General features: G+C 35.5%; 1 protein-coding gene across 1 annotated transcript in view; it reads right to left on the bottom strand.

Moving 5' to 3' along the window:
• Positions 1 to 23,594, bottom strand: part of Xpc (DNA repair protein complementing XP-C cells homolog) — a 34,693-nt gene extending 11,099 nt beyond the window's left edge. Inside the window, exons 1-3 of the mRNA XM_090383285.1 lie at positions 23,441 to 23,594; positions 13,965 to 16,106; positions 1,338 to 1,563 (exon numbers count right to left, since the gene is read on the bottom strand). Of these exons, the coding sequence (XP_090239411.1) occupies positions 1,338 to 1,563; positions 13,965 to 16,102 (2,364 nt within the window). The 5' untranslated portion in view covers positions 16,103 to 16,106; positions 23,441 to 23,594. The remainder of the gene's footprint in view (positions 1 to 1,337; positions 1,564 to 13,964; positions 16,107 to 23,440) is intronic.
• Between the last annotated feature and the right edge of the window lie 2,985 nt (positions 23,595 to 26,579).

The raw sequence follows: 26,579 nt of genomic DNA, 5'->3' as shown, positions 1-26,579 counted from the left end.
ATCTAAAGAGTAACCATTAATGACAACCTTCAGGAGCTTATCTGCAATCCCAACATCTTCTAGCTTATACAGTAACCCAGTGTTTCTCAATCTGTGTGCCGTGGAAAATGCAAATTTTCCACGGCACACAGATTGAGAAACACTGGGAAGAAACATTGAGAAGTATCTGCAATCCCAACATCTTCTAGCTTATACAGTAACCCAGTGTTTCTCAATCTGTGTGCCGTGGAAAATGCAAATTAGGAAAAACTTAATAAATTCAAGTTTTATAATAAAAATTAATTCAAACAAAAAATTCGTTTATTTATGTTGCACCAATCCAAGCACCTTCTGGCAGTCAATGTGACATCACATTTTGATTCCTATTATTAGATCTGTTCACCTATACTACACAAATAATAGGTGTATTATTAAATATAACCAACAGAAATAACTTCCTATTTGTGAATATACGAGTATAGTAGTGATTACAGAGTGTAGCGTGCTGCAAAATTTTAGAATCTTTAAACGTGTGCCTCCAGATTTACTGCAATCTTGTTACTTAAATCAAGTATTGCAATGTCTTCTACATTGCAACCTCTCTATTTCTACAAGCAAATAATTGATAAATCAACAATCGACCACAATAGACTGGCAGAGAACAAATGTTTTGTGGGATTCTTTTTAATATATGTTGTATTGTCTTGTGTTGTTTATTTTATTTCTTCTTTTTTTTTATTTCTTTCCTAGGATGAGAGACAGATGAAACTAGGAAAGGTTGTGCATAACTGATATCTTAAGAGGTGGGATATATGCTGACTGCCCTGGGAGATACACTTTCTTCACCTTTCCTGTGACAGTAGGATTGCTGATTCTTATGATAATCTTAGTGCTCATAGGGTCAGTACATGTCCTCTTTTAGAGATGAAACTTTTCCCCCCTCCCTTAACGTTGAGGAATTTGGATCCCCCATGTTCACTTTGAAATGCATGGGGGGGTGTCATGTGTATGCCCGACCTGCTTCCTCAGTACATGTAGTTGTGACCCACCTCCTTGTGGTATGGACAGGTACTGAGATGCATCCTCCAGGGTTTGCTGCTTCCTAGTAGCAAAGTGGCCAGAAATAACTAAACAACACTGCACAAACATAGCACTATATTCAATCCTGGCATTTTACAGAGTTACATATCATCCCAGAATACCATGGCAAGTTGAACTAATGTTCAAGAGCCACTCAACATAAGTTACAGTATATGTCCATATATTTCTCCCTCCAATGTACTATTTCCCAAACTAATTGATTTATTATCATTATTATATTAGACTAACTTAAATAAATAATAGCAGAAATAACATACTTTATCCCATTTTGGTCTTGCTTTCACAATCTTATATGGCTCTTCTCCAATTTTTACCACACGTGCCTCTTTTAACCAGGTTTCTCGAGAATGCAATGACTGAATACATTCTCTAGCATATATTGGCTCTCCTCTGATAAAACCTAGAGTTGGTGCATCTGAGGGATAGATACCTTCAAATTTAAGAAGATGCCTCTTTAAAGCATATAAAGGATGGTTCTTGAATCTAAAAAGTAAAAAAAAAATTAATAAAATACAATATACTGTGTGTGTGTGTACACTTTTCTTATACAATCATTTGGATTTGTAGGGAAACTCCTTCTGATTATAGACCATCTCATACAAATCCATAAACTTGATAACAGAACACCTGGCCAGTTTCCTTCCAATGTCAGTAGCAATATCTAACCATTATAAAGTTTCAACCTCTTTGAATTAATTGATGAGTCTCAAGCATATCCACAGCAGCCTTAACACAAATCTCAGTCTACAAATTATAAAAAAAAAAAAAAAAAAAAAAACCTAGAAATTCTTCTATAGTTAAAAACAACTTAGCTGTCTGCTTAGACTAAAAAACTGAAAACGGATCGGTGCTATTATTTACCAGAGAACCAAAGGTACATCTACATAACTTCCATAGGGAAAATAACCAGTACAATGATATATCACCTTAGAATAAGATGACTACCATTGAAATTATAAATCCTCCCATCATTTAGAACTCTAAATTATTGCAGTCTACTCCCAACAAATTTACAGTAGATTAAGGGGGGGGGGTCTTTGGTTATTCTGATGAGAGTATTTTTATTTCTAATCTCCCAACCTGAAATAGTTAAAGTAAGCTCCATTAGGTCCACCAGCGGCCTCTGTAGCCAAGTGGTCAGAAGCGGGAGTGCAGTAGCACACACTCTTTGAGTAGACAGGGGTTCAAGCCCCTGACTGCTAAATACAGTTGACCTGCCAACCCACACTGGACCAGCATGGCAGAGAATGGTCCATTTCCCTCAACCTGAATCATTGAGGCGGCTTCCATCCTGCAGTGAATTAAATGAATAAATAAAATGTAAGTTGCCTAAAGATCATTAAAAGGTTAGTTAAGTGCTACTGTTGAAAATAGTCCTTCAGTATAAGTATTTTGAAGTCCTACAATATAATTTAAACATAAAGGAACCACTAGGTGGCAGTGATCACAATGTATGATGTGGGATTTACTTAAAAGATGTAACTATCATCATGGGTAAAGGGAAAGGTTTTTGCTTTTGTAAAGGTATCTACAGTGGTCTCAGAGATATTTTAAATTCTATACAATGGGACCAACTGATGATGTTACCAACAGCAAATTCCAAATGGTAAGTATTCAAAGAAGTAATCTTGGAAACTACTGGGCTTTTTTGTTCCAACTAAGAAATAGTGTCTTAGGTTTAGGCCCAAATGGATGTGTGACAGAGAAGAAAAATGCATGGGATGCATATAAATTATCAGGCAACACAGCAGCCTATGGTACATATAAGCTAGTCTGTAATCAAGTCACAAAGGAGGTTAGGCAAGCAAAGGCAGATTAGGAGAAATCTTTGGCAAAGGATGCAAAGAAAAACAGCAAAGATTTATTTACTTTTATAAACTATAGAAGGAAGGGGATGAATCAGATTTATCAATGGTTTGACTGTAGATGTCAATGATTTGACTGTAGATGATCATTCTCAGATAGCTGCCAAACTAAATGAGGTATTTTGCATCTACATTAACACAGGAAGAGTTATTCAAGGAGGAGAGGGTCAGATGTTTATCAAACTCTAACAGAGAGTTAAATGATTTTGTAATAACTGAGAGCAATGCGAAGGAGAAATTGTTGAAGTTAAACATAATAAAGGCACCTGGGGTGGATGGAATCTATCCAGTTATATTAAATTACAGACCTGTTAGTTTGACTTCTGTTCCAGGGAAAATAATGGAGTCACTGGTTAAAGAAGCATTGCAGGATCATCTAGACAAGACTGCAGTAATAATTCAGACATAGCATGGGGTTGTTAAGGGGAAGCCTTGTCTGACCAATTTGATTGGATACTATGACATGGTCATAAAGGAGCTGGATGCAAAAAATAATTTTGATATCATATACTTGGATCTCAGAAAAGGTTTTGATACTGTTGCACATGGAAGACTATTGTACAAATTGGAGCAGTATGGCATTAAGGGCAAGTTGCTACAATGGATAAAAGGATGGTTGAGTGGGAGAAGACAGAGTGGTAATTAATGGACACAGCTCTTCGTGGACTAATGTTATTAGTGGTGTCCCCCAGGGTTCAGTGTTGGGCCCATTGTTGTTTTGTATATTTATCAATGATATTGATGAAGTTTGTCAAAGTTTGCAGATGATACAAAGTTGGCAGGATTGTTAATAACAGTAATGACAGCATGCTGCTGCTGCTGCTATAACAGGATCTGGAAAAGCTGGGCTGAGAAGTGGCAACAGGGAAAATAATGGAGTTTAATATGACAACTGAAGTTTAACATGACAAATGTAAAGTACTGCATATGGATAGCAGTAACCCGAGAGTAACATACCAACTGGGTGGTGTTACACCTGAGGGCAATTGTGCAGTCAGATATGAAGTTTGCTGAGAAGTGCAGAAGTGCAGACAGGCAGCCAGAGCAGGTCATGGAGTCTTGTCAATGATACATATGAATGTTGCTAGCAGTGACAAGGAGGTGATTATCTCGTTGTACAAGGCAGTGGTCAGGCCACACCTTGAGCCCTGCATACAGGTCTGGTAGCCTCATTTTAGGAAGGTTGTACAGTTGCTAGAACGAGTACAGAAAAGGGCAACAAGACTGGTGAGGGGAACGAAGGGGTACTCTTACAAAGAAAGGCTTAAGTTCTACAAATTGCAGCATCTGTAGACTAGGCACCTGCAAGGAGATCTGATTGACATGAATAAGACCTTGAATGGATTGAGCAGGCTCAATGATGGTAGGATTCTTCCTCTTGCCCAGATTACAAACATGAGGGGGGCATAAACTGAAACTGAGGAAAGACAGTTGTTGAACAGATGTGTGGAAATTTGGCTTTAGCCAGTAGGTAGTTGATTGCTGGAACAAACTTCCATCTGTCATTGTGGAAGTTGATAGCTTAAATAAATTCATGGCAGAACTAGACAAGACAAGCATTTGAAATGAATGGATGGGTGAAATGGGAAGGTTTTTTTCTTATTTTTGGCTGATGCTGTATAAGGTTGCTTTCTTGCATCATATGCCTCTACTAATGCTAATAAGCATGATTGAAGAGTGACACATCCTGACGACTCCTTCCTTAATCTTGCTACATGTCTGTACTGTATGGTACCTGTGTCCCAACTTTCTGGTGGTAATTTTTGAAATAATTATTTGCTTTTTTGCATAATTGTTATCTGCACATTGTCTCCATAGCATTCTTACAAAATGAACTTTTCATGAATTACTCTACAGAGAAGCCAAAGTAGATAAACTTTAATTACAGCTACTGTGTATATATATATATATATATATATATATATATATGAAATGCTACATCTGGCCAATACTGCTCTACAGTGTAGAAACCTGGACTCTAACATCAGCCACTACAAAAAAGCTCCAGGCCTTCGAAATGTGGCTCTACTGAAGAATGCTGAAAATCCCGTGGAGAGCCAAGATAACCAACGTACAGGTCCTGCAGGCCATGCACACGGAACGGGACCTGCTCAAAACCATCATCAGCAGGAAATGTAAATACCTAGGTCACATCGCTAGGAACCAACAAAAATATCACCTACTACCACTCATCCTGGAGGGAAAGATCGAAGGCAAGAAACGCCCAGGCAAACCGAAAATGGCATGGCTAGATAACATCAACACCTGGCTTCACATGACAACAGCACTAATTCTACACGCAGCGCTAGACAGAGAATAATATCAAAACGAAGTCGCAAATGCCATTTGGCAGCATTAAAGAAGACGAGAAGTGTATATATACAGTGATTAAAAAAAAAAGTGAACACTTTCAGATATTTGTAAACCACTAACCATGTATGACAGTAAATTCTCAAATACTGAATGGCACATTAACTCTGAAAGTTTTTTTCTTTTTTTGTTAAAAATCCCAGCAGAAAATTTAATTTTCAAAAGGGAGAAATGTTAAAATGCCTTCAAAAAGACAAATTCAATGATTAATGTAAAATATTACTTTCGTACATATTACAAAAAGGACTCGCCATATTCAAAAAAGTCAATTGGTGTGAGCAGCTCAAAAACAAAGCTAGTAATGCACATCTAGTGAGTATGGGCTTGGCACACCCAGGGTCCTGAGCTGGATATCATCATTCTTCTCTTCTTGGTGATTCCCTTCTACTTTTGACTCTTCCTCTTTCTCTCTCTCTCAGGGTAGCTCGGGAATTTTTTTTTGGCTGGTGCAGCATAAGCCTCAGGCTTCCTTGCATTATATAGCTAATAACAATAATAACAAAAAAATGTGCAGGGGAAGAGTAGAAGTTATTATTCAAATTACTATTTTTATCACTGTCTGAGCTTGTCATTCATATCCATGTTGTGTATTTTGTCTGTAGAAGCTATGACTTATTTTCAAGTTGCACACGCTATAAACTCAGAATAGCTCACAGGGAAAAAAACTCTATTCCTCTGCCTGAGGTTTGCTAACTACAGCCCTGACTGAAGAGAATTCCCATTTCTTTGTGGCAGCTTAATCGGTATGATACATTTACCATCTGCTACTCATTTGGAGAGGTCTGGATTAAGAAATTCCTCCATTCGCTGATGAGAATTTAATCCAGATCTCTCCAAATGAGTAGCGGATGGCAAATGTATCATGCTGACTAGGCTGCCAGAGAGAAATGAGAAGAATACAGGTCATAAGATTGATTGGCTCCGTTATTTTCATGTGGTCCTAGGAACGTAACTATGATGAACAGTGAAGACTTCCTGTATTACTGTGTGGTGATTGATTTACACCAGTGATGACAGTTGTAGACTGTCATAACTGGTGTAAATGAATTAGTACAGAGTGACTTCCATAGCAGCTTAGTCAGCAGGATACACTGCTTTCTGCCACTTTTGGAGATGTCTGGGTTTGATTCCTGCCAAAGACTGGAGGAATTTCTAAAGTCCTCTTGAATCAAGTCTGCAGTTAGCCAATCTCAGGAGAAGGAGTAGGATTCCCCCTATGAATTATTTCAAGGTTTTTCAACCCACACAACATGCAAATTGGTCCACAAAAACACACTGACCACTACAGGAGAGCCATGTCATGTTTGTGTGGGAGGTGGAGGAGGGAAACAGTCTTATAATCCCCCAGCTAACAAGCTGGATATGTGATTATTATTAGCACATGGAATAGAGAATATGTAGTAATAGTATATGATTAGACTGGCAACTGAAACTTCTATATGTTAAGAAAGAATAAGGGCATGTATGCCCTCCCTCTTATGAGAAAATAGATGCTAGAGAAAAGGCCTTGTGCATCAGGAATCATTAGTAAAGTAACCTTGCATCTAACAGAAGCAAAACTATAAATTGTCTCTCCCATGAGATTTTCAAACAGCCACATCATGAGGTCATTAACAACAATAACAAATCAACTATCAGGACTTGACTCTTCAAGCTTGTCTCTGTCATGGTGGCAGACTTGGCAGTATGGTAGTTTTGTCACTGGCATTCGCTGACTAAATACAAATATAAATTATCTAATAAACTACACAAAATGGATAATTATTATTAAATATTTTATTTTGTTTATGTTTATTAAGTAGATGCAAGAACATTTTTACTAGCAAAATGGATGCTGTTATTCATTATGTTTCTTCCTCTTGCTCAGATTACAAACCTGAGGGGTCATAAATTCAAATTGAGGAAAGACAGTTGTAGAATAGATGTGCAGAAATTTGCCTTTAGCTGGCAGGTAGTTGATTGCTGGAACAAATTTCCATCTGTTGTTGTGGAAGTTGACAGTTTAAATAAATTCAAGGAAGAACTAGACAAACTTTTTGAGTGAATGGATGTGTGAAATGGGGTTTTTTTTTTTTTTTTGGCTGATGCTGTATAAGCTTGCTTTCTTGCATCATATGCCTATACTAATGATAATGTTAGTTAAAAATGTATATCAGAAATAATTAACATCATCAGTGTTGATAAATGAAAATAATAATAAAAATCTTGAATAATCTCAAGTTGAGTATATTAAGTCAATTGGAAGACACCAGACGAGAAACAAGAGGGACTTTTACATAGGAGGAAAGGTAACAGAACAAAGTTAAACTTTAGTAATTTCAGTGAATTTTACAGAAAGTAAAATTCGCAGTTCTACATGAACACATTTTTTTCTAAATTAATCTGTCTGCTGTGTAACCAGTAGTCTACACTGAGTCAGAGTTAGTGATTAGCCTTATTCCAGAGTTAGCATTAGCAGAGGCATTTGATGCAAAAAAGCAAGCTTATACAGCATCAGAAAAAAAAAAAACTTCCCATTTCACCTATCCATTTGCTCCAAACGTTTGTCCACTTCTTTCTTGAATTTATTTAAGCTATCAACTTCCACAACGACAGATGGAAGTTTGTTCCAGCAATCAACTACCCACTGGCTAAAGCCAAATTTCCACACATCTACTCTACAACTGTCTTTCCTCAATTTCAGTTTATGCCCCCTCAGGTTTGTAATCTGAGCAAGAAGAAGAATAGTTTGGTGAGTAATGATTTGACTCTAAATCCAGTGAGATCCCAGATGCTAACATGATCTAGTTCTCCCATCAATTGTTTTTCCATAAAGTTAATCTTAGTTACTGAAAATCAGTGTGCAAGAGAAATGGGAAAGTGGGGAGAGGAAGATTAAATTGAAACTAGGCATTTTCAGGACCAATTAAGGATCCAGGATTATACTCATACAGTAAATAGTGTCCTTTATTACAGGCAGTAAATGTCCATATTCTAGCTGAATACAGGAAAATGATCTTCATAATTTTATTAAATCAAATTTATTAAATTAAGCAAATTCAATTTCAAGTTAAAGAAAATAAGATAATTATTAAATTTTGAGGTAGTAATAGAGGCAAATAATGCAAAAAAGCAAGCTTATATAGCATCAGCCAAAAAAAAAAAAAAAAAACTACACACTTCACCCATCCATACCCTCCAAGAATCTGTTTAGTTCCTTCCTTAAATTTATTCAAACCATCCACTTCAACAGATGGAAACTTGTTCCAACAATCAACCACCTGCTGGTTGAAGGCAAACTTCTGTACATCTATCATGCTATCATCCCTCCTCAACTTGAATTTATGCCCCCCTCATGTATGCAGTCTCAGAAAGAAAAAAAAATGCCATTAACATATATCTTACTCAATCTGTTTAAGTCTTTAAACACGTCAATCAGATCACCATGCAGGTGCCTAGCCTCCAGACACTGCAATTTGCAGAACTGAAGATTTTCTAGGTAAGAGCATTTAAGCCTTTTGCTCCCAGAACCAATCTGGTTACCCTTCTTTGCACCCATTCCAGCAGATCTACATCCTTCCTAAAGTGAGTTAAAATCAGTTAAGAGCTGGTTATTCCACCATGGAAAATTATTGAAGTCTGACATTATGGTCTGATAATGAAACTAGACCAGTGTAAAAGCCAACTCATGGCAGTCTGTCTGCAGAAAGAATTATTCCAAGGATACACTGCAAATAAAAATTTAACCACTGGAATATTAATGATTTAGAATCATTTTAGTCTTCCCTGGCAGTTGCTTTGGGTATTGAACTTGTTTGGGCTTGGGATGTGAATTTGACGGAGCACACTAAAAGTAGGTAATATGAGTTAAACCAGTTGGTATCTGCATCTCTGACATTACTACAGTGATAGTTTGCAAAAATTCTGTCAAGTTGTTGTTTGAGGTGTGCATGGTAAAACCTAAGACCTTTGGAATATTAGAGGTCTTAGGTTTAAGGGGTGCTCTTACCAATAAAGGCTTCAAGTTCTGTAAAGTGCAGCATCTGGAGAATAGGCACCTGTGAGGTGATCTGATTGATGTACTCAAGGCTTTGAATGGATTGAGAAAACTGAATGCTAATGGAATTCTTCCTCTTGTTCAGACTACACACGATTGGGCACAAATTCAAATTGAGGAAGGACAGTTGCATAATACATGTGTGGAAATTTGCCTTTAGCCAGTGGGTAGTTGATTGCTAGAACAAACTTCCATCTGTTGTTGTTGGGGTTGATAGCTTAAATAAATTCAAGGAAGAACTAGATAAAGTATCAGAGGGAATGAATGGATGAAATGGGAAGTTTCTTGCCACTACTAATGTTAATGCTAATAAATGTGAATATATCGTACTGATATGTTACTGAAAAAACTGCAACAGATACCAATCAATCATAATAATGTGACATCAAAAATATATAAAACATGGAAATTCTGCACTCATCAAGTCAGTTGCACATTGATGAGTCTTTATTTATTTGTTATCTACAAAACTTTACTGTTTATCTTTAAGTATACAGACACTGTGATATACAGGAACTCCCTGCCTTACGTAAGGGTTGCATTCCACGGAACGCTATGTAAGTCGAAATTTCCCCCATCCCATGCTTGTGCAGCACTCGCAACTGTGCTCACTGAATTGATTGAATCAAAAAAGAAATGTTTGATGAACGTATAAATAGAATTATTTATTGTATTTATTCAATTTTTTATCTCATGTGCAGAAAAAATTACAAAAGTGTGCAATTTAAAAAAAATTTCAAAACTAAAATTACAAAAAAAAGAGAGGAGACAGGCATAACATCAGTAAGTTTTACTTCTTGAGCATCGTTGACAGAATCGACGCCTTCAGCATAAGTATGCCACTGCGGAGGTTGAGGGCTGTGGATATTTAGAAGGGGTTGGCCACTCAATCACTTATGAAAGAATATATTAATGGCTGACTGGACGGTGGGATTTTTCTTTACATCGTAGATTTCTTTGTAGCAAGCAAACATATCATTCACCCCTCTGTTAACTTTTAAGAATTGTTCACTGTCAGGATCCATCTTCTCAAACCTCGCCACTGCCAATGCAATTTCACGAAATGCCATTGCCATCTCCCTAGTGATGAAGCATCTGGGCTCATTTGGTTCATCTTGAGCTTCGTCAGTATTTTCTTCTTTTACTCTCGCTGCCTGCAAGGCAATAAGTTCTTTGTTAGATAATTCCTTCTCTTCTTCCTCTATTAACGCCTGCACATCTTTGACATCGACCTCCAACTGAAGTAGCTCTGCAACCTTTACAATCTTATATGTAACCTCTTCATATGATTCGTCTTTTTCAAATCCTTCGAAGTCTTTTACGTGCCGTGGACATTTTCTTCCATGCACCATTTAAACAACTTTTATTAATTTCTGCCCAGGCCTTATTAATGTTTAAGATGGCATGGTAAATACTGTAAGATTTCCAAGTCTCTCAACGTAAAATTTTTCTCATCGTCTATTGCTCAGGCATTGTCTGCAGTAGACAATGTCTGAGCAAATGTTATGTGTGAATAGTATGCTTTTAAATTTGAAATAACACTCTGATCCATAGGATGGATGAGTGAAGTCATGTTTGGTGGTAGAAATATGACTCTCACGTTCAAATTGATATCATCTAGATGCATAGAATGTCCAAGAGCATTATCTAATATCTTTACAATATTTTTCAACCTCGGGAATGAAGCAGCATTTAAACCAATCCTGAAAGAGAGATATTGCTATCCATGCTCTCTGGTTCAATCAGAAATGCACAGGTAGGGTGGCTTTATTGATGCCCTTAAATGCACGAGGATTTGCAGAATGGTATACAAGCAGTGGTTTTAATCTGTAATCTCCTGCTGGCATTGTATTTTCCTCTTTGGCAATGTATGTTCGATTCGGCATTTTTTTCCAATACAGAGCAGTCTTGTCAACATTAAAAATTTGCTGCATTGAATAGCCACCTTCATCAATAATTTTTTCCAACACATCACAAAATTTCTCTGCAGCTGCAGAATTGGCACTAGCGATTTCACCGCATACTTTAACACTGTGGAAACCAGCGAGATGCTTGAACCTATTAAACCACCCGTTGCTTGCCGTGCACTTGGGTTGGGGTTCACCGTACTTATCCTTAATATCTTTATAAATACTTGTTGCTTTTGCTTGAATGTCATTAGACTCAGGGGCACTTACTTCTGAATCTGATTTTCCATCCATATTATTAACAGCTGTTCCATCTTCAATATAGCACCTGAATGCTGTTTTGCGATCACTGTTGATCTTAAATGCATTGATCCTTTAAACGTGTTCTTTTATACGCGTACTGTCCTTTCAAAAAGTATTCACTGTTGAAGCAGCGAGACCTATTTCCCTCGCAATAGATGACAAACTTTGTCCTGCTTTGTGCTTATTAATCATTTTCATCTTCATTTCTAAATCAATTGTGTTTCGTTTCCTGGCACTGCCAGCACTTGCACTTTCTGTTGGTCCCTTTCCCTTCATCATTATAATACGTAAATAAGAATGAAGAGAAGTTTCTGAAAATTTGTTTTTTATATGATTAAACATTTCAGTGAAGGGATCACATTTCACCATAATAGTGTAAAAACTCACACAATTGCAGTTATCGGTATTACAGCAAATGCAATAAGATTGAGTTTACTACCCATTTATAATAAATTGCACTAACAGAAAAGCCCGATAAACCAGAAAACGCAAATTGTTTTGTCGTCGTGACCTCCAGAAATGTGCTTTAAAAAAATATCACAGAGGCGTTCAAAATTGATTCTTATAACGAGAACATATGATAATGATGAAAGTGTAGTGCAATTTCCATTATAAATATGACCTTTTAAAGAGATAAATAGCTTAGTAATATAGCAAAATTTTCAACTTCCAAGGACTTGGAACGAATTACAAAAAAAAAAAAAAAAAAAAAAAAACCCCAATGATCACATTGATGCCGATATTTTCATGATACCTCCATTTATTCCTATGGGATACAAAATACGTTTCCACGATTTTTTAAAGTTTTCACCGGCGGCAAAAACTTACATAAAGTCGAATTTCCGTAAGTCGGGGAGTTCCTGTACAGTGAAACTTTGTGGAAAGTTTTAAAGTTTAACTGTATATCACAGTGTAAATATTTAGGCATTATGTTTGACGGATCTTTGACTTTCAACTAACATGTTACTTATCTATTAGAAAAGGTGAGGAAATTTGTTGGGATGATTACTCGAATCACTAGAGTTGGCTGGGGAATAAAAGGTAAGGTGCTGAACTTGCTATATGAATGTGTATTTATCCCCATGGTAACATATGGTGCACCAATTTGGTTTGAACATGTAAGTGGAAAAGTATTTACTAGAAAGCTCAGTTCCATTCAAAGAGTAATGCTCCTTAGGATGTGCATGGCATGCAGAACTGTGTTGATCCCAGCTTTGCAGATTGTGACTGGAAAATTGCCTATTGATCTGCATTTATTGTATTGTGCATTGGCTTACTTCATCCACCGTGGCATTCCCTGTTCTTTTCTGAATATACAGGTGGACATTTTGGCAGATCCGAGGAAGGAAAGGACAAGTAAAAGTCTGGCAAGAGCGTTGGAGTGTTTGTGATAAAGGGCAGATTACACAAAAATTTTTCCCAGATTTAAGAAATGCAGCCTCGATAAAATTCAAATGGTTTGCCCCAAACTTACAAGCTATGTTCTTATTAACTGGTCATGGTACGATTAATGCAAAGTTGCATTATTTAGGAATTAATGAAAGATCTAGTTGCCATTGTAACAAAAGAGAATCATGGGAATATATTATGTATAACTGTGAGGAGTACTGCGATCTACGAATTGAATTGGTATCTCGGGTTAGTAATCTCAATCTTATGGCAGAAGGCTGCGAGACAATTCTAGTTGACGAACAGGAGAACTTCTTGGCTTTCCAAGCCTTTGCAACTGCAATATTTCTTAGGCGGAAGACTCTTCTGCACCTGGAAGCCTTGGATTTGTAATGCAGTATGGTGTATGCCGAATTACCTAGAATTCTGTGAAATCGTGAAGGCTTGTGAGTCTGCTATATCCACTGAAACTCCAGCTCCTTGTGCTGGCATTTCTGTTCTCGGCAGCTCCTGGCACTGGAACTTCTTTTCTCGGCAGGTCCTAGCGCTGCTAGCTTTCCAACAGACTGTGAACAGATGCAGATCTTTCCAATGAAGTTTGGACTTTGTCTGAAATTTAATTATATGTATATTTTATTTTTTATGTAATTTTATTATTTTTCAATTTGTTCATATCAATCTTTTTTGGTCATGGCAGGTTTTTTCCCTCCCTGTACTTGGGCAAACAGGAGAGGGAGTATATAAGAGTACTGCTAAATTATGTGTAACTGACAGCGGGGTTGCCATTGGTTGGCTGGGACCGCTTTAAGTAATAAATATGAATGTATATCACACAGTATCTGTACTTAAAGATGAAGGGTAATTTTGTTTCAAATCTTTAGAGGGTAACCTGCTGGATTATTTAGAAATTTTGAAATTCAATCAGTCACTTGCATACCTCACAAGATACAAGACAAAATAATTATAAAACAATTACTCAAGAATAATTTTATAAATAAAAAAAAAATACCTTACTCAGATATAGTCTTTGGTAATGGCATCTTTATTAGCATTTTTTCTAACTGCTCATCTTCTTTTTTATCTCTTTGACCCCTACAGGAAGCAAATGGTCTTAAACTTTCTTCCCACCATTCCTGGTTTATTCTTGACTTCCTTGTATGGGTTAACCACTTAGCAGAATACCTTTTGGTAACATCTTTAACATAATTGTTATTATCAAAAGCCAATACATAAGTAACAGGTTGAGAAACTTTTGTTTCTATTTCATAAGGTTGGTCTATGAGCCTTGTAGTACACTCAACACAAATCCATTTTCCCATTGATTTATGGTACACTTCAAGCCAGTATTCACATGGTCCCCTTTGAAATTCTGATATAACTGTAATGCTGTCATCTGAATCTGGAGATAAGATCTTTCTATTTTGTTTTCTTGGTTGCTCTTTAGTTGAACTTTTAACTACAGTTTCAGAGAAAACCCTCTGAATTTTTGACTTTTGTTTCTTTTGAAGAGGAACAAAATCAGCATCACTACCTGAGTCACTAGAATTATCACTACCATTTTCAACAGCTACAAATTCCTTGTCACTTCCTTCATCACTATTACCACTGCTGTCATTAAGGTTTTTAAATGACTTTGGCTGGGCAATTCTCTTTGGCCTTGAGGAAATAACAGTATTTTTCTTTTCTGTTTCTTTCTGTATTGTCTCCAATTGCTGTCTCTTTTTATTCTTACCTTTTGTATACTTACTTGAATTCTTATTTTCCTCATTTTCCAATTCTTTTAAAATAGGTTTACCTTTTTTTTCAATCACTTCATGCTCCTTTTCACTACCTTTTAAAGCATTATCGCCAGATAAAGATTTATTTACCACTGGACATTTTTTAGCTTGCTTTTTATTTATACTTTTTTTTGTAATTTTTTTTTCACAGTCTCCTTCTAAAGTATTATGATCTTCTACTATGTTTTGTGAAGATTTTCTTCTCTTAGTTGTTTGTTTTGTAGAAATTAAATTTTTTGGTTTAAGAGATAGAGGATAAAGAGAAATACAAAGTCGGACATCTAAACCCAATGTTCTTGCAATGATAATAAGAATCAAGTTAAGAAAACAAGCATTATATACCTTGCATTCTTCAAATCCTTGTATAAAACAGTTCAGTGATAAAGAACATAGGCCTGTGCAATTAAGATTTTTCTCATACTGTATTAAGTTATGACACCAAAAGACAAGTTCTTCAAGGTTATTTATTGTTAAAGATTGTGAGGAAAATTTTGATATTTCAGGTGGAATGATAGAAAGAGCCAAACATTTTAAAAGGTCAGAATTCAAAAAATTATTCAGCTGTAATCCATGAGCTAGAAGACATAACAGATGAACTTTATGTAAATTTAGTTGAACATCTTTTTTAAAACGATTCAAATGACGGCGAATAATAGCTTCAATATCAAGCAAAGCTCTTTTCCGATTTTGTCTTACTACACCAGGAACATCAACAGTGATTTCAACGCCTTCTGAAGGGATTTCTGGTTTATAGTCATCAAGATTTAGTTCTTCATCATTTTGTACTTCTTCCCACTCTGATTCACTATCAGAAGAGCTTTCCTTAATTTCTTCAACTCCACATTTAGGTAAGTCAATATCTTCTGCCTTAGAAAATTGTGTGTCTGTTATACTGGGATCTTTAAGATCAGTACTCAGAGTATCAGGAGTAAAATTAATATTTAGTTCTGGTGCTGAAAGGAAGCCACTGCTGTCTAAAATATTTGTGCAAGCATCTTTGGCACATGGATGACTGTCTTTTGTTTGGCATGTGGCAGAAGGTTCAGTTTTAACCTTAGAATTTTGAGAATTCTTCTTAGAAATCCTTACTTGTTTTTCACTAGTCAATTTCTTATTAAGTCTCTTTTCAACATTATGTAGCTCAGAAGTATGTGGACTTTGCTTGCAATCATCCTCTTTTTTTACTTGTACACGGCATGTTTTCTTTAATGTCGTCGACTGCTTTAGTCCTTTTCTCTTTCTAGACCCCACTTCATTACTATTTTTAAGTGAAGTAAACTCATTACTTCTTTCACAACTTTCATTATCTTTTGTTATTTTCTTGAAATCTTCTGTGTTGCTTCTTGTTTGCTTCCTCTTTCTTCTTGAAACCATGATTCTGAAATGGATATGCAAGTTCTTTATTACTAAGTACATTTATTTAGGTGACATATTAACCGTATATTGATGCCATCAAGTCTGATCATCAAAACTATTTAACTAGAATCAATAATTACAAATAAAATACACATAAACAAGATCATTAGAATCATCCTTTTTCTTTGTGGGAGGGAGCATAGCAACAGGTCAGCACTTGGGGCAAAGGTTAATTTCTGAACTCCCTTCCCTTAAATGCAGAAGTCAAAAAATTTTTTCTGTCTCCATAGAACTATATCCAGAGGTAGCCATTTCTCCCTCCTCCTCATTACTATACTATTCGGAGGGGCACAGAAGCCTTGGATTGTTTTGGATTAGTACCAAGACAACTCAACAAGTTTTCTTTTTTAAACCTAGTGACACCCACATGAAAACTCATATGGAAATCACTCTGACTCTATTTAATATTTCTCAAATTCTTTAATAAGGAAACCAAGAAAAAACTTTTCTTGAAAAGTATGCGAGTTTGTTGAACAGAGTAATTTTTAGAGCAAAAAAAAAGTATAAAAATAGCTTCTACACAACTCGTTTTAATGTATAAAATTTTCGATAATTGTAGATTACTTATAAATATAAAACTATACAAGCTGAAACATTTTTAATGGAATTTTGAGAACATTAAAAAATAATTGAAAAAAAAACCACTCTGACTCTCAGACCATGCCACATCAGTGTATGGTGTCTGCAAATTATGTATTCTAGGCCTGTTTATCTGCTAGATGGAAAAAACAGTACACCTCCACCTAAAATGACCTAGTTCAGCCAACCTAAAATGCTTTAAGTTCCTCGGGTTGGCAGAATTTTAAATTGAATCTTTCCAAACGGATGTGATTAGAAGTGTAGAGGTCCTAATATATTATGTTTAATGCTATCTTTAAAAGCAAGTTGCAACATGGGGGTGGGGTCCTAATGATTATTTTTCCACAAAATGTTTAACATATTATGCCCGTTCACTACTATACTTATCAAACTACAACTCACAACACAGTTTCAAGAAAAGTTTTTCTTTGTTTTTTCTACTGCAATGTTTTCAGTATTATCACAAGAAACAAAAAATGATTTATGCAAATTAAAAATCTAGAATGAATTCACAAAAAAAAAATTAAATAATAAATAAATAAAATAATTTATACAATGAACACAGATCTATGAAGTTTAATTACAAATCACAGCAGCAATGCGATTTGTAACTAAACATTCTGCCAAATTCCAGTTCTATATTTCATTTTCTGAAATTACTGGAAATAAATTAGTTGTAAATACTCACTCACTCACTTTTGAAGATTCCACTTCTTGTTACAATGCAAAGTGAGTGTGTACTTAAAAATAATTCCTGTAAGTTTAACATCTTTGTTAATAAGCCACACTTAAAATTTAAAAATGCATAAAAGTGACTTAGTCCTAAAATTCAACTTCATTTAGTTTAGTGTGGAATCTCTAAGGAATTGAAATTTCAAAATTTTATTTGAATACATGCAATTCTATTGCTTAATATTTTTATATTAAAGTACACCATTATTTTTAATAACCATGGTAATGTTGCACTTGCCTTTTAAAAAATTATACCTAATTATACCATTAAAAAATTCCACATCACCTGTCAAATAATAAAGCTTTAAAAATGTGGGATGAAATTTTTTATAATAAAAATATTTACTAATTAAAAAATTAGTAAGTATTAAAAAAATGAAAAATTTTATAACATGATTAGCTTATAATACAGATTACATCAGGTTGCACTGTATTTCCCAGCTACACTGAGCTGGGAAATACAGTGCTGCATTAGAAACAAATTAGACCACTGCATTAGAAACAAATGTGACTTCGTACACAAGGTCTGCTTCTACTACATAATGCACTGTCTCTATATAATGGAAGAGCCTGGCTCTACAGCACTTAGTAGACTGGTGCCCTGTGTGAAGAATGGGCCAGAGATGCGACCTCACTAAGTTCCAATGGGGAATTATCACCGAGGCCAGAATAGTAGGAGCGAGTGTTTCAGACATGGATGTATTCATCTAGTGTTTTCATAAACATATACCTTGTGTATCAAGAGTGCATCAGTCATGGAAGAATCACCAGCTAGAGATCTCAAGTGGCATTGGCAAAGGGGACAAGAAGAAAATTCAATGTGCTGTCCAAAGGGGCAGACATGCTACAATGGAGCAATTGACCACTAGCAGAGCTAGACTACAGGATCAATGGCTTACTAGAATACCTCATGCCACATAGGTGACTGACAGCTCATCACACACCTAATATGAAATAAAAACTAAAAGAAAACATACCGCTGTGTGGTACACTCAAGGTAGTGAAGAATGAGAAAAATCTGGGGTAATTGTGAACATGAGGTTCTCCGAGCAGTGCAGACAGGCTGCTAAGACAGTTCATGGAGTTCTGTCAATGATATTTAGAAATTTTAGCATTAGCATATGATGCAAGAAAGCAAGCCTATGCAGCATCAGCCAAAAAAAAAAAAACACCACTTCCATTCCACCCTCCGTTCGTTCGAAATACCTGTCCAGCTGAGCCTTAAATTTATTCAGGCTATCAACTTCCACAATTTTGTCAGAAGGGATAAAGAGATAGGTCACATCTTGAGTATTGCATAGAGATCTAGAAGTCTTGTTTTAGAAAGGATGCAGATCTGTTGGAAGGGAGTGCAGAGAGGAGCAACAAAATTAATCAGGGACATAAAAGGGTACTTTTATCAAGAAAAACTTGAGTTTTGTAAATTACAGCATTTAGAGACTAGATACCTGCAAGAAAACCAGACCGGTGTATTTGTCTTTAAAAGATTGAGTATACTAAATGTCAATAGCATTCTTAATCTTTCTTGGAATATGTAAATAAAAGGGACATAAATTTAAATTGAAAAAGGATGGTTACAGGATAGACATGCAAAAATTTGTTTTCAGACAGAGAGAATGTTGGAAAAGACTTCCATTTGGTGAAGTGGGCAATTTGAATAAACTTAGGAAGAGTTAGACAAATTATTAGAAGGGATTCACAAATTAGGAGGCAGTTTTTTTTTATTTTTCTTTCTTTGGCTCATGCTGTATAAGATTGCTTCCTTGCATCGTTTGTCACTACTAATACTAAGGCTACAACTATCACTAGTTCCATAAATGCTGATCATGTGAGAGGAAGAAAACCTAGTGAACTTCACTTTTTTCTAAAGCTCTTTCCATCTCATTTCCCATACTGATTACATACTCATCTTTAACAAGACATACTTAGATGCCAAAATAAGAACATCTATCTTTACTGAGATAGCCTTTTCTGACATTCTTAACATAAGAAAATCACAAATATTACTTCCTCTTTTTGAAAAAAAAAAAAAAAAAATTCAAGCTCTCTCTCTCTCTTGCACTTTCTACATTACTTTTCTTCTGAACAGTCTTTAACTCTGTTCAAATCACCACTCCACCATACCACAGAATACTGCCCGACATCTACAGTGATGTTCCCAAAATGTCTCAAACTTTTGGACTATCCAAATAGGAGCTGTAAAGTTAGTTAATGATCCCTCTCTTATAAACTCACTGCATTCCCTCTCACCAAGAGATTTAGTCTCTGCCATATGCTTACTCTATACAAATAACTCTGTACAAATAAAATCTTTCAACTTATTTGTGCAGTTTTGTACAGATATTCTGTCACTATCATTTCTGTCAACTTCATTTGCAAAGACTGAAGTTTTGGAAAATGAGAGATGTTTTTTTGAAAAGAGGAAACTACAATGTGAAGGGCTTCAAGTGATGATAAACTATATTAATCTACTGATTCCCTTGTAGTTTAATACTGAGTTTGCTCATATGTTCTGATAAACTGCAAAAAATACAGAATCACTCACTGAACCAGTTAGAGTACTTTATTACAAAGGTCCTCAAAGTTTGTTTTTGCTTTCTAGCTTCACTTTTTAGGTACTAGACATGCTTAAATACTTTAGATGCATTCAACAAACATACAGACGTGTAGTGGAGTATATCACTATATATTCTGCTTCTACAGATTTGAAAAATGACAAACTGTCAGCGGTTTAAAGCTCTTCTTCACAAAAAATCCCCAATCCAAAACCAAAGATTTAACAACCAACAAAGTTTTATCTCCAAAATGTTCTTGTATAGAACTTGATATTTAATGTAATGAAGGAGGACTGGATGAACTTCAGAATTCAATGGCATTAATTTTAGAAATATTTTTGATAAAAGTGTTTTGTTTTCTAGTTAAATTAGAAGACCCATCAGTCGTTAATAAGAAGAGCTGTGTAAATTTAAATTCAACTTCTTTATACACATTTGAAAATACTTCAAGATAATCACTTTCCTTTGTTGACTGAGATGATACAAGTTCCCCAGTAACCTTAAAGTTTATTGATATCGAGAATAAATTGCAGCTTCTGGAGACTAGACACCTGCAAGGAGATCTGATTGAGGTGCTGAATGGATTGAGCAGGAACAGGCTGTCCCAAGGGTGCAATGCATCTGGGCAACAATGTTTAAGGGGCACCTGAAAACCTTAAACTTACATACATATATGAAGAAAATTTTAAAGGGGTGCCAGATTTAAATCGGCACCAGGGCACCACTGATGGAATCCTTCCTCTTAGCCCCTTCATGTGCAGTCTCACTATTATTAGCCATATGGTGCAAGGAAGCCTGAGGCTTCTGCACCAGCCAAAAAAAAAAAAGCTTGCTTTCTTGCATCATTTTCCACTACTAATACTTAATATTAGCAATTGAGTAAAGTCCTTAAGGCTGCGCTCTCATCTAGAACAATAGAAAAACACATATTTTTCCACTCTTCACTTGGCCTTGATGCATAGCTGTCTTCTTAATGTCTGGTTCTTCTTTTAGCTCTATAAACAAAGTACTCTACTTAACTGAAACTCCATGCTTTTATATAAATCAAACTAAATAAGACAGGGTCTATATGTCAGTGTGCCAAGAAGGGTTGCAATTTACTGAGAAAATGCAAAAAACAGTTTGAAAATTAATTTAAATGTCATATTAATCATATAATATGGACATGAAAGTGACTTCAAGGTTTAAATTGTATAAATTATTTCCTTTTTAACCTTCGGTCACTCACACATGCACTCTCAATTTAACAAAGGCACTCATGTGGCATCTGCATGATATCCCTTTTTGTTTTAATTTAAAAAAAATAATATTTTTAGCTTTTTTTTCAGTGGATTTAAAATGGTGATCCATTAAATTATGATTAGCTAAAGCTACTTAAAAGTATCAAATGAAAACAAGAGAATCTAATAATAATAAAGAAAGTTTTAATGTATTTTAGAATTTTCGAGGTCACTAATCCTCTGGATTGAAACCCAGTCACTTGCATGCTGGTTCATATTTTTTTTATTATTATTATTATTATTATTATTATTAGCTATATGGTGCAAGGAAGCCTGAGGCCTATGCTGCACCAGCCAAAAACAAAAAAAAAATTCCCGAGTTACCCTAAGAGAGAGAGAGAGAGAGAGAGAGAGAGAGAGACTCAAAAAGTAGAAGGGAATTACCAAGAAAGAGAAGAATAATGATTGAAATCAAAGATTTGCAACAAGATTAAACACCTGTCATTGCTATCTAACAGACATGTTGGAATGGGAATTTCCTAGAAGAAAGATAGATGATTTTGCTAGCATCTGTTAAATGCCACACAAAAATTAAAGTCTTGTAATTTGCAGTACTTTAAAATTAAAGCAGAAAATGGTGAATAACCAGTTTGGGAATATTGGCAGACAAAAGCAGAAAATGCTGAATAACCAGTTTGCGAATACTGGCAGACAAAAGCACATAAGGAAATCTGATTCCACTAAAAAATTTAAAAAAAAAAAAAAAAAACAGAAAATTTTTAAAAAAGTGGCATCCAACAGATGCTGTACTAGCAACAGAAGCTAAACTAATGTGGACCAGTCTGTGTGTACTGAGTGATCCAAAATTGTACAAGCAAAATTTATATTTTATTAATTTGTAAAAAATGTTTGCATTTTATAGCATAGACAAGTTCTTAACATTATATTTGTTTCAAGTAAATTAGGGACTGACAAACATATAAAAATAAGCAACTGACATCTGAGCAGAAGAAAAACATCTGAAAAGTGCTTCTGAGAGTATTAAAATGTAAGTCCAACATGCACAGGAATATCAATGTAGAAAAAAACATACTGGCATCTGGCAAAAAAATTCAGCTACATCATAAATCTGAAGTGCACGGGATTATTTAACAGCATCAGTAAAGACAAATATAGATGAAAAAGTTATCAAGAAATGTTGAAGATGTTTAACTATCAGAGAGATATTCCTTTAAAAATCAGCAAGACAGCATTCTTAAGGAGCACACATAAATCAGTAAAATGTTCTTAAAATTTTAAAGGACATACAGTAAAAACCTTTATGTACTTTGATGTTGAACATAATTCATAATGCTCCTGAATTTTCACAAAGTCCTATGTCTATCAGACTACTGAATTTCCTTACAAGAATTCATCGTGGGATGGCTCATCCTTAATTAAAGATCTCCAGACTTTTTTCTGTATATTTTTAACTTAAAGATAATTATACAATTATAAACTAGAACACGGGCAAAGATGTGGTAGCAATGGTGACGGGTTTTTTAGCAACTAAGGCTATGTGGTACCAGTATATTATCTGTATGGTATATACTCTTCAGTCGGTTTGCTGAATGAAAAATTCAAGTTTCTCGGGGAGGAGTATGCAACCTTCGCCTGAGACCAAGTCATCCACATTGTAATAAAAAAAAAAAAAAAAAAAAAAAGACCAAAAATTCTTTGCATCATTGATGGCGCATTCTGCTAGTACATTTTGAACATCTGACCTAACTTTTATTGTGGATCACATTTCCATATTTTAATTATAAAAAAAAAAATGTGATTTTGTTTATTAAACACATTTTTAGAGAGCGAGACAATATTTCACTCGTTATACATAATTTTAATTAATCACTCTGCGCGTGTGCGCCGTATTTATATCAATCCATGACTATAAATGTATATACAGTATATCAAAACTACTTTCAATCCTTGAATCATTTCAATTATTTTTACCTTCTACTGTACAAAGTACAGTATATTTGCTCTAAAAATTTTCATAATCTGATATTCAACTACAAAAGCGCATTGGTAATTCAATAAATTACACTATGAAAAAAGATAAAAAAAATATATTTTTAAAATTTTGATTTGGTGGTCGTTGCGGTGAAAGAGGGAGGGGGGGCACATTTTTAACCTTTGTCAAATCAACTTTTAAATGAAATATTACTTACTATATTTCAAAAACTGCAGTTCGCATCCTCTTTCCCAAGGTAAAAATGTAATATAAAATTATAAATTTTGTATAACATTCATTAAAGTGTAATTTAACCATGTGACAAAACGATCCCTGTATAAGATTTCCCCACCTTTCTCCCACTATATTATTGGGAAAGATAGCACTTAAAATATATTTCGAACACCCTTCGTTTCGATCTTTCATTACAATAACATCACATCTCTCGATTTTCTATTTGCCCTTATTTACCGATAGTCACCATGTTGGAAACAAACTGAGTATGACATCAATAATTTTAATTTTTGCATAATTGACGAAAAGATTCTATTCACGGTTGGTGAATTTGTTGTTCTCAATTCGCAACTGCTACAGAGGAGTAGAAAAAAAAAAAAAAAAAAAAAACAATAAAAAGAAAAGAAAAATAACGGAAAAAAAGCCAAAAGTTCCGATATTACAAGTTCGGGACACATTCGTAATTTAATCGGGTATCCGAATAACAGTACCAAAGGGTAAGAATTAATGTATTGTATAATGTTTGTATGCGCTAAATGAACCTTTCTTTCAGAAAACATTATCTATAATTGTTATTACAGATAATGTTTTAAATTTACAGATAATGTTTCAATTCTACATTCTATATACTGTGCCAGTGCAAAAGCACGATAAAACACCACCTGTCTAACAAAGGCAGAACTCCTGACCTTTGGTATTTTTGAATTAGGTCTCATCGGTGGGCAGTAAAAGACATCGCGAACTTTGAGCAAACCAGTGACAAGTATTATTATTATTATTATGAGCCATATGGTGCAAGGAAGCCTGAAGCTTATGCTGCACCAGCCAAAAAAAAAAAAAAAATTCTTGAGTCATTTTTCAAACAGAAAAATGATGATATCCAGCTCAGTACCCTTGGTGTGAAAATCCCATACTCACCAGATGGGAGCTCCTGGAGTTAAATATATCCACAATATGTGAGTTGCGAGATGAATCAGGGTCGAAACCTGGGTCTAGAAAGTGGTATACATTTTAAATAATAAAAAAAAAAAAAAAAATATATATATATATAATCTTTATTGTATACAAAAGTGATATATATATATATATATATATATCACTTTTGTATACAATGCTGTGAAGTATACAATTTTGTATGCTGCTGTGAAGGATATATATATATATATATATATAGATTTGATTTGCTGCTGTGAAGGATATATATATATATATATATATATCCTTCACAGCAGCAATGCCAGGGATTTTACATTGGTCAGTGGACCCACATCAAGATTCGGGTTCACCCCCCCCCCAAGAGCCAAGAACAGAACCAATTTCATATTATTTACAATATATTCATAAAGATATTATACTTTTGACATTATTTACACTATATTAGACATTATTACACTGCCCATAGTTCCCATAATTAATGTGTAGTTTTCCTGATTGAGGTTAGGCTCTTAGAGATCAGTCTCAGTATTTCTGATCCTTCGAAAATTTTTAGAGATCTCTGTCGATTTCTTGGACTGTGGGAAGCATCTGACTGGGAAGAAAACTGTCACTAGGGGCTAATCTATTAGGATGGGCTATGAGCGTGGGATCTGACCTCAGTCATGGTTGAGAGATTCTCTAGCGACACAGTTCCCAGATGTTTGCCTCCGAGATTATGCCGGAAGTCATTTTAACAGGGAAAACGAGGCGTCTTTCCCTTACAAAATTTGGTAGTCGGGCAAAGTTTAGCGAATTCGCCATCGTAGGCGTTCTTTGCCGGGGGAGGATGACGATGTTTATCCGTGATCCAACGAAGGAGCCAGTATTCGGTGGAGTAGCATTAGCATTAGTAGTGGCATATGATGCAAGAAAGCAAGCTTATGCAGCATCAGCCAAAAAAAAAAAACACCCCCATTTTACCCCTCCGTTCGTTCGAAATATCTGTCCAGCTGAGCCTTAAATTTATTTAGGCTATCAACTTCCACAACAAGGGATGGAAGTCTGTTCCACCAACCAACCAACCACCCGCTGGCTAAAGGCAAATTTCCACACATCTATCCTACATCTGTCTTTCCTCAATTTGAATTTATGCACTCTCAGGTGATTATTCTGAGCATTAGGAAGGATCCCATCTGCATTGAGCATATTCAAACCATTCAGGGTTTGAGTTTGAGCCATATGACACCTCCAGATCTGTATACAGTACTCAAAGTGTGGCCTGACCATTGCCTTATACAAGGGAATAATCACCTCCTTATCCCTGTTAGAAAAATTCCTATATACCATTGACAAGACACCATGAGCTACTCTTGCAGCCCGTCTGCAGTGCTCAGAAAACTTCATATCAGCCTGCACAATTAACCCCAGGTCCTTTTCATTCTCTACCACTGTCAGTGTAGTACCACAGAGTTGATACGTTGCTCTGGGGTTGCTATTTCCCATGTGTAGCATTTTACATTTGTCAATGTTAAACTTCATTTGCCACCTCTCAGCCCATCTGCGCATCCTTTCCAGATCCTCTTGCAGCAGCATAGCGTCAATAGCGTCCTAAACAACCCTGCCAACCTTTCTATCGTCTGCAACTTGGACATAAAGCTTGATATACCATCATCAATATCATTTATAAATACAGAAAACAGCATTGGACCCAACATTGAACCCTGAGGGTCTCCACTAATAACACTAGTCCACGATGAGTAGTGTCAATTGATTACCACTCTCTGTCTTCTCCCCCTCAGCCATCCCTTTATCCACAGCAGCAATTTGCCTCCAATGCCACACTGCTCCAATTTGTGCAGCAGTCTTCCATGTGCAACAGTATCAAAAGCCTTTCTAAGATCCAAGTATATAATATCAAAGTTATTCCCTGCATCCAGTTCTTTTGTGACTGCATCATAGTATCCAATTAAATTGGTCAGGCAAGACTTCCCCTTAACAAAACCATGCTGTGTCCGATCCATAACTGATGTCTTGTCTAGATGATCCTGCAGTGCTTCTTTAACCAGTGCCTCCATTAATTTTCCTGGAACAGAATTTAAACTCACAGGTCTATAATTACTTGTGTCAGCCTTTGATCCTCCTTTATGAATTGGGGTAATATTTGCACATCTCCAGTCTATGGGTACCTCCCCTGAGTCCAAGGAAGC

Source organism: Mastigoproctus giganteus, chromosome 10 (genome assembly GCF_048544385.1).
Source record: "Mastigoproctus giganteus isolate SK-2022 chromosome 10, ASM4854438v1, whole genome shotgun sequence".
NCBI lineage: Eukaryota > Metazoa > Arthropoda > Arachnida > Uropygi > Thelyphonidae > Mastigoproctus > Mastigoproctus giganteus.
The sequence above is the reverse complement of the archived record's forward strand: the minus strand, read 5'-3'. Positions and strand labels throughout refer to the sequence as shown.